At 41.7% G+C, this 16016-nt stretch overlaps 1 protein-coding gene across 1 annotated transcript in view; it reads right to left on the bottom strand.

The window, feature by feature from the left end:
• LOC148473873 (inter-alpha-trypsin inhibitor heavy chain H3-like) overlaps nt 1-16016 on the bottom strand; it is a 136613-nt gene that overhangs the window by 3345 nt on the left and 117252 nt on the right. Inside the window, exons 16-20 of the mRNA XM_088459328.1 lie at nt 12243-12352; nt 11602-11718; nt 9858-10026; nt 2635-2780; nt 2151-2229 (exon numbers count right to left, since the gene is read on the bottom strand). Coding sequence (XP_088315454.1) covers nt 2151-2229; nt 2635-2780; nt 9858-10026; nt 11602-11718; nt 12243-12352 — 621 coding nt within the window. The remainder of the gene's footprint in view (nt 1-2150; nt 2230-2634; nt 2781-9857; nt 10027-11601; nt 11719-12242; nt 12353-16016) is intronic.

Here is a 16016-nt window from a genome sequence, read left to right as displayed (position 1 = left end):
GCCATTGTGGTGGTGAATAGAGGCCAAAATATTAAAATTCTGTCAATCTCCCAATATTTATGCACCTGACTGTATATGGCTCTGTATATAAGACTTATCTCCAGACATGGCTCTGTATATAAGACTTATCTCCAGATATGGCTCTGTATATAAGATACATACAAAGGCATATCAAGATACATCTTATATACATCTTATATACAGAGCCATAACTGGAGATAAGTACATACAAAGGCATATCAAAATACAAGTCTTATCTCCAGATATGGCTCTGTATATAAGACTTATCTCCAGATATGGCTCTGTATATAAGATGTATCTTGATATGCCTTTGTATATAAGTCTTATCTCCAGATATGGCTCTGTATATAAGACTTATCTCCAGATATGGCTCTGTATATAAGACTTATCTCCGGATATGGCTCTGTATATAAGATGTATCTTGATATGCCTTTGTATATAAGTCTTATCTCCAGATATGCCTCTGTATATAAGAAACAGATGTGTCTTTGCGCACCTAAAATCAATACGCCACGCAGCACAAAACGCCACGCTGCACAATATGCCACGCTGCACAATATGCCTGGCGTGAGTGAGCTGCCAGGTCCAATGCAACTCTGCTGGCGTCAGGTGCCTTTCTGTGCAGAATATCTGTGGTGCTCCTGAGTCTGTATATGGAACTTGGCGTAGAAAAATGCGGCAGCCGTTGTATCATAGCACTTCGTATGGCGATTCATAGACCCAGGTGCACACAGAGAAATGGGATTGAAATGCCGGCGGTTCAAATCCCGACAGCGGCTGCCCGATAGGATGAAATTCCTGACAGAGGCAGGTAAGTAACCTCCCCTGCCCCCCCCCCTAACCCTCCCTAGTGGTGCCTAACCCTAACCCCCCCTTACCGCTCCGAAAACCTAACCCTCCAAGGGGGGGTGCCTGACCCAACCCTCTCCCTGGGGGTGCCTAACCCTCCCCCCCTAGTGGTGCCTAACCATTACAACCACCCCTCAATCCTAACACTAACCCCGTTAACTGCCCTAAAACTAACCCTCCCCCCAACAGCTAACAGGATGGGTGCCCCGGACTTACCTCGTTCGGGCACGCGTCGTTCTGGATTCCAGCGTCGGGATTATGATAGGCATCGGTATTTCGACGCCTATCATAAATCCCTGGCCGGTATTCTGCTGTCGAGATTGTGTCCATAACTACATCCTGCACACAGATATACAAGTGTTACATATAAATGCACCTAATAATAAATAATAAATTACCAATTGGTCTTATAATGAATCTGTTAATATAAGAACAAGTCAGTATTAGTTTATTGTATGTCATTGATTTCTCTTTATTTCAGAAAAAGTCTAAAGAAAAAGTCTAAAAGGCTAAATGCAATAGCCTGAGGTCTTCAGCCGCTGCGAGGATTTATGCGAGTCTCCCCATATTTTTAAAGAAGCAATCATTTTAAAAGGTGAAACCAAGCTTGTTTAGCCTTTTAAATGATTGGCGCTTTAAAAATATGGGGAGACTCGCATAAATCCTCGCAGCTGCTGTAGATCGCAGGCTAGGAATCGGTATGTAATGCCGGTGGCTGATTAGCTGCCGGATGAAATACAGACACCGGAAGACTGAAGGCTCTACATCCCGACTGGGGCTGGTAAGTACCCTAACCCTCCCCTGTCCCCCCAACCCTAAACCCCCCTTAGTGGTGCCTAATCCTAACCTCCCCCAGTGGTGCCTAACCTAACCATAACCCCCCCTTTCCCTAGCCTAACCTCCCTGAGGGTTGCCTAACCCTATCCTCCCCCAGGGGGTCCCTAAACCTAACCCTCGCCCCCCGTGGCTAACGCTAACCTGTCCCCGCTTACCTTCGTTCAGGATGCCGGCTGGCAGGATTTCGGCATTGAGATAAAGATAGGCGTCGATATTTCTACGCCTATCTTTACTTCCAAGTCGAGCTTTCCGCATCGGGATTCTGGCAGCCGGTAACATAACTACATCCTGCAGGCTATTATATTTATGTCATTTGAATTCATTATAGAAAAGAACAAAGAGATAACGTGACACTTTTATAAGTTATCACCGTGTGAGCGCAGCAATGCGTGTGGACAATACTTATATTTCTTTTCTTTAGAAAACGTATTTATTGTTTTTACCGTTCAGCCGGAAGAGCTTTCCCGTAAACGATGATCTGATCGGTCTCTATACGTAATGTGTCATCACTTGTCAGCTGGCCTGGGAACAGGAGAACACATATGGACGGTCTATAAATCCTACTTATAGTTATGGAAATCACATCCTGTAAGGCGGCAGAATACACCAGGTTCTGTGTTATACTAGTAATGGGAATAATGCAGAATGGCAGCGGAGAGACTCCACGTCGGGTTCCCGTCTGTGATGTGTATAAGGTCTTCGCTCACAGACATTACCCAGGCATACAGAGAGGCTGTCACAAGGCAGTATACAGCTAAGGGTTAGTAGAGAGTGCCTTGTGCCTCATGCCTCCTAGTGATAAATTCCCACAAGCATCGATTCCTTAAATCTGCATATAGGTAAGGGGAGGGGGTCACCTTATTGGTTGATATTCCTGTTACCTAACTCATGAATAATAACATTGTGATGTTACATTACAGAACATACCGACCAGTCCGTCTGTGTAATTCACATTTTGCTTCTGATTCTCTACGTGTAAAGCCAGGCGATCTGGATTTTTTGATAGTGAGATTATAGCCCGGAATCCGCTGTCCAGAGATGCAATAAATTTGTTGCCGTCTCTCTTCACAAACCTGGGAAATAAAACACAGCTTTAAAGCCCTTTACTGTGGAATTATATGCGGTGAATTGTGTTTCAAAACTATTTTTATCTATTTTACATGTACGGAAAAACTCATTATCCTGTGAGGGTGGCGGAGCTGCACTTATGTGTGTTACCGTGTTCTTTGTCATATACTGAGCTGTTACTGTGCTCTTTGCGGGGCCCGGACTAAGGGCCACATAGGTCTGGGGCTGAAAATGAACAAGGGCCTATTGTGGGAAGTGGAGTGGGTGTAGCCAGTGAGGTGTGGGTGTGGCCAGTGTGATGTGGGTGTGGCCAGCGCGATGTGGGCGCGTACACTCCTTACACTATCAGCCCCACTGTCTCCCTAAATGCGCAGAAGTATAAAAGTTGCAACATTTTGTGAGGAAAATAAATATAAAATTGTAATACTTGATTTATTGCCGCCGTCTGGGGGAACTGGTCACCATATTGCCATGATGACAGGCCTACGTTTATGTGGAGGCCTAGAGCTGTAGTCCCACCCGCCCCATTGTTAACCTGGCTCTGGTTTCTTGTCATGTATTAACCTGTTACCGTGTTCTTTGCCATGTTTTGAGCTGTTACCCTGTTCCTAGTAATGTATAGAGAAGTTACTGTGTTCCCAGTAATGTATAGAGCAGTTACCTTGTTCCTTGTAATGTATAGAACAGTTACCTTGTTCCTAGTAATGTATAGAGCAGTTACCTTGTTCCAAGTAATGTATAGAGCAGTTACTGTGTTCCTAGTAATGTATAGAGAAGTTACCGTGTTCCTAGTAATGTATAGAGCAGTTACCGTATTCCTAGTAATGTATAGAGCAGTTACCGTGTTCCTAGTAATTTATAGAGCAGTTACCGTGTTCCTAGTAATGTATAGAGCAGTTACCGTGTTCCTAGTAATTTATAGAGCAGTTACCGTGTTCCTAGTAATGTATAGAGCAGTTACCGTGTTCCTAGTAATTTATAGAGCAGTTACCGTGTTCCTAGTAATGTATAGAGCAGTTACCGTGTTCCTAGTAATGTATAGAGCAGTTACCGTATTCCTAGTAATGTATAGAGCAGTTACCGTGTTCCTAGTAATTTATAGAGCAGTTACCGTGTTCCTAGTAATGTATAGAGCAGTTACCGTGTTCCTAGTAATGTATAGAGAGGTTACCTTGTTCCTAGTAATGTATAGAGCAGTTACCGTGTTCCTAGTAATGTATAGAGCAGTTACCGTGTTCCTAGTAATGTATAGAGAAGTTACCGTGTTCCTAGTAATGTATAGAGAAGTTACCGTGTTCCTAGTAGTGTATAGAGCAGTTTCCGTGTTCCTAGTAATGTATAGAGCAGCTACCGTGTTCCTAGTAATGTATAGAGAAGTTACCTTGTTCCTAGTAATGTATAGAGCAGTTACCGTGTTCCTAGTAATGTATAGAGCAGTTACCGTGTTCCTAGTAATGTATAGAGCAGTTACCGTGTTCCTAGTAATGTATAGAGAAGTTACCTTGTTCCTAGTAATGTATAGAGCAGTTACCGTGTTCCTAGTAATGTATAGAGCAGCTACCGTGTTCCTAGTAATGTATAGAGAAGTTACCTTGTTCCTAGTAATGTATAGAGAAGTTACCTTGTTCCTAGTAATGTATAGAGCAGTTACCATGTTCCTAGTAATGTATAGAGCAGTTACCGTGTTCCTAGTAATGTATAGAGCAGTTACCTTGTTCCTAGTAATGTATAGAGCAGTTACCGTGTTCCTAGTAATGTATAGAGCAGTTACCGTGTTCCTAGTAATGTATAGAGAAGTTACCTTGTTCCTAGGAATGTATAGAGCAGTTACCGTGTTCCTAGTAATGTATAGAGCAGCTACCGTGCTCCTAGTAATGTATAGAGCAGTTACCTTGTTCCTAGTAATGTATAGAGCAGTTACCTTGTTCCTAGTAATGTATAGAGCAGTTACCGTGTTCCTAGTAATGTATAGAGCAGCTACCGTGTTCCTAGTAATGTATAGAGCAGTTACCGTGTTCCTAGTAATGTATAGAGAAGTTACCTTGTTCCTAGTAATGTATAGAGAAGTTACCTTGTTCCTAGTAATGTATAGAGCAGCTACCGTGTTCCTAGTAATGTATAGAGCAGTTACCGTGTTCCTAGTAATGTATAGAGCAGTTACCGTGTTCCTAGTAATGTATAGAGCAGTTACCGTGTTGCTAGTAATGTATAGAGAAGTTACAGTGTTCCTAGTAATGTATAGAGAAGTTACCGTGTTCCTAGTAATGTATGGAGCAGTTACCGTGTTCCTAGTAATGTATAGAGCAGTTACCGTGTTCCTAGTAATGTATAGAGAAGTTACCGTGTTCCCAGTAATGTATAGAGCAGTTACCTTGTTCCCAGTAATGTATAGAGCAGTTACCGTGTTCCTAGTAATGTATAGAGAAGTTACCGTGTTCCCAGTAATGTATAGAGCAGTTACCTTGTTCCCAGTAATGTATAGAGCAGTTACCTTGTTCCCAGTAATGTATAGAGCAGTTACCGTGTTCCCAGTAATGTATAGAGCAGTTACCGTGTTCCTAGTAATGTATAGAGCAGTTACAGTGTTCCTAGTAATGTATAGAGCAGTTACCTTGTTCCTAGTAATGTATAGAGCAGTTACCGTGTTCCTAGTAATGTATAGAGCAGTTACCGTGTTGCTAGTAATGTATAGAGAAGTTACAGTGTTCCTAGTAATGTATAGAGCAGTTACCGTGTTCCTAGTAATGTATAGAGCAGTTACCGTGTTCCTAGTAATGTATAGAGCAGTTACCGTGTTCCTAGTAATGTATAGAGCAGTTACCGTGTTCCTAGTAATGTATAGAGAAGTTACCGTGTTCCTAGTAATGTATAGAGCAGATACCGTGTTCCTAGTAATGTATAGAGAAGTTACCGTGTTCCTAGTAATGTATAGAGAAGTTACCGTGTTCCTAGTAATGTATAGAGCAGTTACCGTGTTCCTAGTAATGTATAGAGAAGTTACCGTGTTCCTAGTAATGTATAGAGCAGTTACCGTGTTCCTAGTAATGTATAGAGCAGTTACCGTGTTCCTAGTAATGTATAGAGAAGCTACCTTGTTCCTAGTAATGTATAGAGAAGTTACCGTGTTCCTAGTAATGTATAGAGAAATTACCGTGTTCCTAGTAATGTATAGAGCAGTTACCGTGTTCCTAGTAATGTATAGAGCAGTTACCGTGTTCCTAGTAATGTCTAGAGAAGTTACCGTGTTCCTAGTAATGTATAGAGCAGTTACCGTGTTCCTAGTAATGTATAGAGCAGTTACCGTGTTCCTAGTAATGTATAGAGAAGCTACCTTGTTCCTAGTAATGTATAGAGAAGTTACCGTGTTCCTAGTAATGTATAGAGAAATTACCGTGTTCCTAGTAATGTATAGAGCAGTTACCGTGTTCCTAGTAATGTATAGAGCAGTTACCGTGTTCCTAGTAATGTATAGAGAAGTTACCGTGTTCCTAGTAATGTATAGAGCAGTTACCTTGTTCCTAGTAATGTATAGAGAAGTTACCGTGTTCCTAGTAATGTATAGAGAAGTTACCGTGTTCCTAGTAATGTATAGAGCAGTTACCGTGTTCCTAGTAATGTAAAGAGAAGTTACCGTGTTCCTAGTAATGTATAGAGAAGTTACCGTGTTCCTAGTAATGTATAGAGCAGTTACCGTGTTCCTAGTAATGTATAGAGAAGTTACCTTGTTCCTAGTAATGTATAGAGAAGTTACCTTGTTCCTAGTAATGTATAGAGCAGTTACCGTGTTCCTAGTAATGTATAGAGAAGTTACCGTGTTCCTAGTAATGTATAGAGAAGTTACCATGTTCCTAGTAATGTATAGAGCAGTTACCGTGTTCCTAGTAATGTATAGAGAAGTTACCGTGTTCCTAGTAATGTATAGAGCAGTTACCGTGTTCCTAGTAATGTATAGAGAAGTTACCGTGTTCCTAGTAATGTATAGAGAAGTTACCGTGTTCCTAGTAATGTATAGAGCAGTTACCGTGTTCCTAGTAAGTATAGAGAAGTTACCTTGTTCCTAGTAATGTATAGAGCAGTTACCTTGTTCCTAGTAATGTATAGAGAAGTTACCGTGTTCCTAGTAATTTATAGAGAAGTTACCGTGTTCCTAGTAATGTATAGAGCAGTTACCTTGTCCCTAGTAATGTATAGAGCAGTTACCTTGTTCCTAGTAATGTATAGAGAAGTTACTGTGTTCTTAGTAATGTATAGAGCAGTTACCTTGTTCCTAGTAATGTATAGAGCAGTTACAGTGTTCCTAGTAATGTATAGAGCAGTTACAGTGTTCCTAGTAATGTATAGAGCAGTTACCGTGTTCCTACTAATGTATAGCAAAGTTACCGTGTTCCTAGTAATGTATAGAGCAGTTACCGTGTTCCTAGTAATGTATAGAGCAGTTACCTTGTTCCTAGTAATGTATAGAGCAGTTACCGTGTTCCTACTAATGTATAGCGAAGTTACCGTGTTCCTAGTAATGTATAGAGCTGTTACCTTGTTCCTAGTAATGTATAGAGCAGTTACCGTGTTCCTAGTAATGTATAGAGCAGTTACCGTGTTCCTACTAGTAATGTATAGAGCAGTTACCGTGTTCCTAGTAATGTATAGAGCAGTTACCTTGTTCCTAGTAATGTATAGAGCAGTTACCGTGTTCCTAGTAATGTATAGAGCAGTTACCGTGTTCCTAGTAATGTATAGAGCAGTTACCGTGTTTCTAGTAATGTATAGAGCAGTTACCGTGTTCCTAGTAATGTATAGAGCAGTTACCGTATTCCTAGTAATGTATGGAGAAGTTACCGTGTTCCTAGTAATGTATAGAGCAGTTACCGTGTTCCTAGTAATGTATAGAGCAGTTACCGTGTTCCTAGTAATGTATAGAGAAGTTACCGTGTTCCTAGTAATGTATAGAGAAGTTACCGTGTTCCTAGTAATGTATAGAGAAGTTACCGTGTTCCTAGTAATGTATAGAGCAGTTACCGTGTTCCTAGTAATGTATAGAGAAGTTACCGTGCTCCTAGTAATGTATAGAGCAGTTACCTTGTTCCTAGCAATGTATAGAGCAGTTACCTTGTTCCTAGTAATGTATAGAGAAGTTACCGTGTTCTTTGCCATGTTTTGAGCTGTTACCTTGTTCCTAGTAATGTATAGAGCAGTTACCGTGTTCCTAGTAACGTATAGAGAAGTTACCGTGTTCCTAGTAATGTATAGAGAAGTTACCGTGTTCCTAGTAATGTATAGAGCAGTTACCGTGTTCCTAGTAATGTATAGAGAAGTTACCGTGCTCCTAGTAATGTATAGAGCAGTTACCGTGCTCCTAGTAATGTATGGAGAAGTTACCGTGTTCCTAGTAATGTATAGAGCAGTTACCGTGTTCTTTGCCATGTTTTGAGCTGTTACCTTGTTCCTAGTAATGTATAGAGCAGTTACCTTGTTCCTAGCAATGTATAGAGAAGTTACCGTGTTCCTAGTAATGTATAGAGAAGTTACCGTGTTCCTAGTAATGTATAGAGAAGTTACCGTGTTCCTAGTAATGTATAGAGAAGTTACCGTGTTCCTAGTAATGTATAGAGCAGTTACCGTGTTCCTAGTAATGTATAGAGAAGTTACCGTGTTCCTAGTAATGTATAGAGCAGTTACCGTGTTCCTAGTAATGTATAGAGAAGTTACCGTGTTCCTAGTAATGTATAGAGCAGTTACCGTGTTCCTAGTAAGTATAGAGAAGTTACCTTGTTCCTAGTAACGTATAGAGAAGTTACCTTGCTCCTAGTAACGTATAGAGCAGTTACCTTGTTCCTAGTAATGTATAGAGAAGTTACCGTGTTCCTAGTAATTTATAGAGAAGTTACCGTGTTCCTAGTAATGTATAGAGCAGTTACCTTGTCCCTAGTAATGTATAGAGCAGTTACCTTGTTCCTAGTAATGTATAGAGAAGTTACTGTGTTCTTAGTAATGTATAGAGCAGTTACCTTGTTCCTAGTAATGTATAGAGCAGTTACAGTGTTCCTAGTAATGTATAGAGCAGTTACCGTGTTCCTACTAATGTATAGCAAAGTTACCGTGTTCCTAGTAATGTATAGAGCAGTTACCGTGTTCCTAGTAATGTATAGAGCAGTTACCTTGTTCCTAGTAATGTATAGAGCAGTTACCGTGTTCCTACTAATGTATAGCGAAGTTACCGTGTTCCTAGTAATGTATAGAGCAGTTACCTTGTTCCTAGTAATGTATAGAGCAGTTACCGTGTTCCTAGTAATGTATAGAGCAGTTACCGTGTTCCTAGTAATGTATAGAGCAGTTACCTTGTTCCTAGTAATGTATAGAGCAGTTACCGTGTTCCTTGTAATGTATAGAGCAGTTACCGTGTTCCTAGTAATGTATAGAGCAGTTACCGTGTTTCTAGTAATGTATAGAGCAGTTACCGTGTTCCTAGTAATGTATAGAGCAGTTACCGTATTCCTAGTAATGTATGGAGAAGTTACCGTGTTCCTAGTAATGTATAGAGCAGTTACCGTGTTCCTAGTAATGTATAGAGCAGTTACCGTGTTCCTAGTAATGTATAGAGAAGTTACCGTGTTCCTAGTAATGTATAGAGAAGTTACCGTGTTCCTAGTAATGTATAGAGAAGTTACCGTGTTCCTAGTAATGTATAGAGCAGTTACCGTGTTCCTAGTAATGTATAGAGAAGTTACCGTGCTCCTAGTAATGTATAGAGCAGTTACCTTGTTCCTAGCAATGTATAGAGCAGTTACCTTGTTCCTAGTAATGTATAGAGAAGTTACCGTGTTCTTTGCCATGTTTTGAGCTGTTACCTTGTTCCTAGTAATGTATAGAGCAGTTACCGTGTTCCTTGTAACGTATAGAGAAGTTACCGTGTTCCTAGTAATGTATAGAGAAGTTACCGTGTTCCTAGTAATGTATAGAGCAGTTACCGTGTTCCTAGTAATGTATAGAGAAGTTACCGTGCTCCTAGTAATGTATAGAGCAGTTACCGTGTTCCTAGTAATGTATAGAGCAGTTACCGTGTTCCTAGTAACGTATAGAGCAGTTACCGTGTTCCCTGGAAGGTTGTTGCCCATGTATAGATTTCCGTGTCCTGGCCGGTGGTCACTGTAATGTTTTCAGTAGTTATCTCCACTTTTATCATCTTTTTCTTGTGAACGAGCCCAAATTTATCTAAACTGCTTTTATCGGCGGCCAGTCTGCCATTGAGGGTTATACCTGTGGGGAGAGGACAAGGATATAATCACTGCGGGTACCTTAGGTGGCACCCTGTGCCCTGATATGGAGCAAGTGACACCCTACGCTGTAGACAAGCTGCAGAAATAAAGGTGAGATACATTTTCTCGTCCAAATCAATCATCAAGAGATGATCACTGTTTAGTAATTCTCGAGAAGGACAAACAGACGGAGACAGAGGTGGGACTGTACCCCCCTGTGGTTTATGTACCATATACACTAAATACACAATAATCTGCCATAAGAAGTATTTGTCTATTGATCTATAGAGGAGAAGAGTGTAATAATATGTCATAGGGTTCCTTCTTCTGGGACCACCTCCTGTGTGCTATGGTGAGGTCCATAAGTCCATCAGGTTCACACAAAAGGGCCCAATGCACGGACAGGCTGCATATTCATCCCTATGATGGCTCCCACCCCCTGACCTCGTCATTTGCGCAGGCTAGTGAAGATTGTGGTCTCAGGGCCTTATTCAGCAAGGATCACTGATACGATCGTGGCTGTAATCGCGCACGCAGTTCTGTTGCTAAAGTTTTGCTAATAATTGCAATCGCAAAGCACACGCACGGACAACATGCAGACGCCCTCTTCCCCAATCGCACATCCGTAATACTGTGCAATCCAGCCAAAACATCGCTAACATCGAAGCACATCGGAGCCACTCGCACATAAAGGCCGGTCTGACCCTACCACTAAACTGCTAACTTTCCTGCACGCAGTTAGATCTCAGACTGCATATGCCATCGCAGTGGCTAATTTATGCACGCCCCTGTAACAGCGCTGAAAACGCACTGACACGCCAGCGTTTCTCCGACCACTCCCCCATCACCACCCCTAAACGGTACTTCCTGTCAATCCTTCTGCGATTGGTCCACGTAGACACTGCGAACACAGTCCCGATCACAGTGGCTGGTTCGTGCACTGCGATGCATACAAATGCGCATAAGGCAACAATCGACCGGCTGCGTGCGTTTTTGCACTTGTGATCCTTGCTGAATCAGGCCCTCAGAGTGAGACCACCAACGCCATTCGCCGGTACTGGGGAGATAATAAAGGAGGAGGTAGGACCAACATAAGGATCGAGTTGAGGCCTATGTGCGCATCGGGGCCTCCGTTGTGAGGACCCAATAGAGTAATGGTCCCCAGCACAGATTAGGAGACCAGGGATAAGGACCCCTAATAATCATGGTAAGGGTGAGCGGGGAGGTGGGAGGTGACGTTTCTAAATTTTCACTATAAAGAAAGGAATTAGTGGAGATAAAGAAACGTTTCAGAACAGACCTGTGAAGCGTCCGCCTCGTTCGGCTTGGAATTTAGCAGAATTTGGCACAGGTGTTAGGACCCTAGCCCTAACCATATCAGCAAACTGAATGCACCATCGTCATCACAGCTGCGTAGAGAATAAGCGACATACAGCATGACGCAGGATGGCGTAGTAATAGCCAACATGGAAGATGGTATCGCAGAAGCTTTTCCGCCTGCACGAAATGTCCTGCTCATCTCTCGTAGTCAGCCTTCAATTATCTTCCTCGTAATTAGACAGATACATCTTCCTACCTTTGTCAGAATTGTGTAATAGTTGTATCACTGTATTCGGTTTCTCATCAATTCGCAGGCAAATCTTTTCGGCAATAGCTTGTGTGGTGATTAGTACATGGGCGTCCTTACAGTCTGGAAAAATAAACGTAAGATAGGGAGAAACAAAACCAGTTATAAGCAATATCATGATGATAATAATAATAATACTGCCCGCCTGGCACTTCTGGCAAACGCCAGAAGGGCCAATGGACAGATGGGCCGGGCCGACTGCAAAGTGCAAACCAGGGCCGAGCAGCTCCACCTCCCAGCGCTCTGCTCGGCTGGGACACTAAAAGACGTGGACGAGCAGCTAGGCACACCCCCATGACTCGCAGCACGTCCTCGTGAGACGTGACCACGCCCCCTTTGCGGCAAGGGCGCGAGCACTAGTGGGATTCCCAGGGCTGCTGACCTGCCCCAGTCCATCCTTGATTATTATTATTATTAGTGCTATTTTTTAGCAGGAAGAACAGGAACTCAGGGCCTGATTCAGATCCATTCGCTAGGCTGCGTTTGCGCGTAGCCTGCCCATGATTGCAATCATGACGCAGTGCTTGTGCGCGAACTAGTCCATGCGATCGGGAAGCGTTCGCACCCAGTATTAAGACGCTTCGCAAGCATGAGTGAGAGGACGAGCCGTTTGTGGGTGGTGACGGGGTGGTCGATGGAAACGGGGGAGTGGTGGTGCAAAAGCAGGCGTCTCTGTGCCTCTGAACGCCGTTTCGGGGGCGTGCATAATTAAGACGCATCGTCAGCGTACACGTCACATGGCTGTGACACACAGCAGCACTCGCAGTGCTTGCGGTAGGGTATGGTCAGCCACAAGTGCTGCGTATGGTCCGATGTTACTCGATGTTACCGATTGTTGCATACACTTCCTGGAGATGACGTGTGTTACTAAGGGAAAGTGGGCGTCTTGTGTCAGGCTGGATGGCGTCTAAATACACACCACGATCGCACAAGAAGACATAGTGGGCGTGCTAATGTCTTGCTAGCGATTGGGATTTGCGTACTTTGGCTGCTTACGGCTGTGTGCGAACGCATTTAGCGAGCGGTCTGAATCAGACGCTCAGTTCCTGAATCTCTCATTAATTGTCCTGGGCCAAAATGTATTTTCCATTACATAAGTTTTATTTTAATGGTCCTTTTGACTGCCTTCTGTTCTAAATACTATATACTGTACATATAATCTTAATATAATAATATAAAATATACATATATAATTGTTTTTCTATAGCTCCATCCCACAGTTCATGACCCTGATTATTATTATTATTATTACATCATTTTAACACTGTCCACCTATTGCCCCTGAATGTCCCTGCCCAGCATTAGGATCAGATGCATAGGTCTATAGAAACTCCTGCACAGGTCCAGGAGGATAGACTCTTGTGTGTATTATGTGACGTGCTGTGTGTCTGTGTATTATTATGTGACGTGCTATGTGTGTGTGTCTGTGTATTATTATGTGACGTGCTATGTGTGTGTGTGTGTGTATTATTAGGTTACATGCTTTGTGTGTGTTTGTGTGTGTATTATGTGACGTGTTGTGTGTATTATTATGTGACGTGCTGTGTGTGTGTGTGTATTATTAGGTTACATGCTTTGTGTGTGTGTGTGTGTATTATGTGACGTGCTGTGTGTGTGTGTATTATGTGACGTGCTATGTGTGTGTGTGTATTATGTGACGTGCTGTGTGTGTGTGTATTATTAGGTTACATGCTTTGTGTGTGTGTGTGTATTATGTGACGTGCTGTGTGTGTGTGTATTATGTGACGTGCTGTGTGTGTGTGTATTATGTGACGTGGTGTGTGTGTGTGTGTATTATTATGTGACGTGCTATGTGTGTGTGTGTGTGTGTGTGTGTGTGTATTATTAGGTTACATGCTTTGTGTGTGTGTGTGTGTGTATTATGTGACGTACTGTGTGTGTGTATTATGTGACGTGTTGTGTGTATTATTATGTGACGTGCTATGTGTGTGTGTATTATTAGGTTACATGCTTTGTGTGTGTGTGTATTATGTGACGTGCTGTGTGTGTGTATTATGTGACGTGTTGTGTGTATTATTATGTGACGTGCTGTGTGTGTGTGTATTATTAGATTACATGCTTTGTTTGTGTGTGTGTATTATGTGACGTGCTGTGTGTGTGTGTATTATTAGATTACATGCTTTGTGTGTGTGTGTGTGTATTATTATGTGACGTGCTATGTGTGTGTGTGTATTATTAGGTTACATGCTTTGTGTGTGTGTGTGTGTGTGTATTATGTGACGTGTTGTGTGTATTATTATGTGACGTGCTATGTGTGTGTGTGTGTATTATTAGGTTACATGCTTTGTGTGTGTGTGTGTGTGTGTGTATTATGTGACGTGCTGTGTGTGTGTATTATGTGACGTGTTGTGTGTATTATTATGTGACGTGCTGTGTGTGTGTGTATTATTAGGTTACATGCTTTGTGTGTGTGTATTGTTAGGTTACATGCTTTGTGTGTGTGTATTATTAGGTTACATGCTTTGTGTGTGTGTGTATTATGTGATGTGCTGTGTGTTTGTGTATTATTAGATTACATGCTTTGTGTGTGTGTGTGTGTATTATGTGACGTGCTGTCTGTGTGTGTATTATGTGACGTGCTATGTGTGTGTATTATTAGGTTACATGCTTTGTGTGTGTGTATTATGTGACGTGCTGTGTGTGTGTGTATTATTATGTGACGTGCTATGTGTGTGTGTGTGTGTGTGTGTGTGTGTATTATTAGGTTACATGCTTTGTGTGTGTGTGTGTGTGTGTGTGTGTATTATGTGACGTGCTGTGTGTGTGTATTATGTGAAGTGTTGTGTGTATTATTATGTGACGTGCTATGTGTGTGTGTGTGTATTATTAGGTTACATGCTTTGTGTGTGTGTGTGTGTGTGTATTATGTGACGTGCTGTGTGTGTGTATTATGTGACGTGTTGTGTGTATTATTATGTGACGTGCTATGTGTGTGTGTGTGTGTATTATTAGGTTACATGCTTTGTGTGTGTGTGTGTGTGTGTGTGTGTGTATTATGTGACGTGCTGTGTGTGTGTATTATGTGACGTGTTGTGTGTATTATTATGTGACGTGCTGTGTGTGTGTGTATTATTAGGTTACATGCTTTGTGTGTGTGTATTATTAGGTTACATGCTTTGTGTGTGTGTATTATTAGGTTACATGCTTTGTGTGTGTGTATTATTAGGTTACATGCTTTGTGTGTGTGTGTGTGTGTATTATGTGACGTGCTGTGTGTGTGTGTGTATTATTAGATTACATGCTTTGTGTGTGTGTGTGTGTATTATTATGTGACGTGCTATGTGTGTGTGTGTATTATTAGGTTACATGCTTTGTGTGGGTGTGTGTGTGTGTATTATGTGACGTGCTGTGTGTGTGTATTATGTGACGTGTTGTGTGTATTATTATGTGACGTGCTATGTGTGTGTGTGTGTATTATTAGGTTACATGCTTTGTGTGTGTGTGTGTGTATTATGTGACGTGCTGTGTGTGTATTATGTGACGTGTTGTGTGTATTATTATGTGACGTGCTGTGTGTGTGTATTATTAGGTTACATGCTTTGTGTGTGTGTATTATTAGGTTACATGCTTTGTGTGTGTGTGTGTGTGTGTGTGTGTGTGTATTATGTGATGTGCTGTGTGTGTGTGTATTATTAGATTACATGCTTTGTGTGTGTGTGTGTGTGTGTATTATTATGTGACGTGCTATGTGTGTGTGTGTATTATTAGGTTACATGCTTTGTGTGTGTGTGTATTATGTGACGTGTTGTGTGTATTATTATGTGACGTGCTGTGTGTGTGTGTATTATTAGGTTACATGCTTTGTGTGTGTGTATTATTAGGTTACATGCTTTGTGTGTGTGTGTATTATGTGACGTGCTGTGTGTGTGTATTATGTGACGTGTTGTGTGTATTATTATGTGACGTGCTGTGTGTGTGCATTATTGGGTTACATGCTTTGTGTGTGTGTATTATTAGGTTACATGCTTTGTGTGTGTGTATTATTAGGTTACATGCTTTGTGTGTGTGTGTGTGTGTGTGTGTATTATGTGACGTGCTGTGTGTGTATTATTAATATGTGACGTGCTGTGTGTGTATTATGTGATGTGCTGTGTGTGTATTATGCGATGTGCTGTGTGTGTGTGTGTGTGTGTGTGTATCATATGACGTGCTTTGTGTTTCCCATTGTCTGCAGAGTATAATTGTCTGCAGAGTATAATGAAAGGAGTCATAAGTAAATCTATGCAGTTGGTAACTCAGGAATTATTAATAATAATCCCTTTCTACTGTAAATAGTCCAGAGGATATAAAGCGGTTATCACTGCTTTATAAATGGACCTCTATATGTTAGGGGTGTTACCTGC

This window comes from Taudactylus pleione, unplaced genomic scaffold (genome assembly GCF_031769625.1).
Source record: "Taudactylus pleione unplaced genomic scaffold, aTauple2 ptg000905l, whole genome shotgun sequence".
NCBI classification, from domain to species: Eukaryota; Metazoa; Chordata; class Amphibia; order Anura; family Myobatrachidae; genus Taudactylus; species Taudactylus pleione.
Note: the sequence above shows the minus strand (reverse complement) of the source record. Positions and strands in the feature narration are given on the sequence as shown.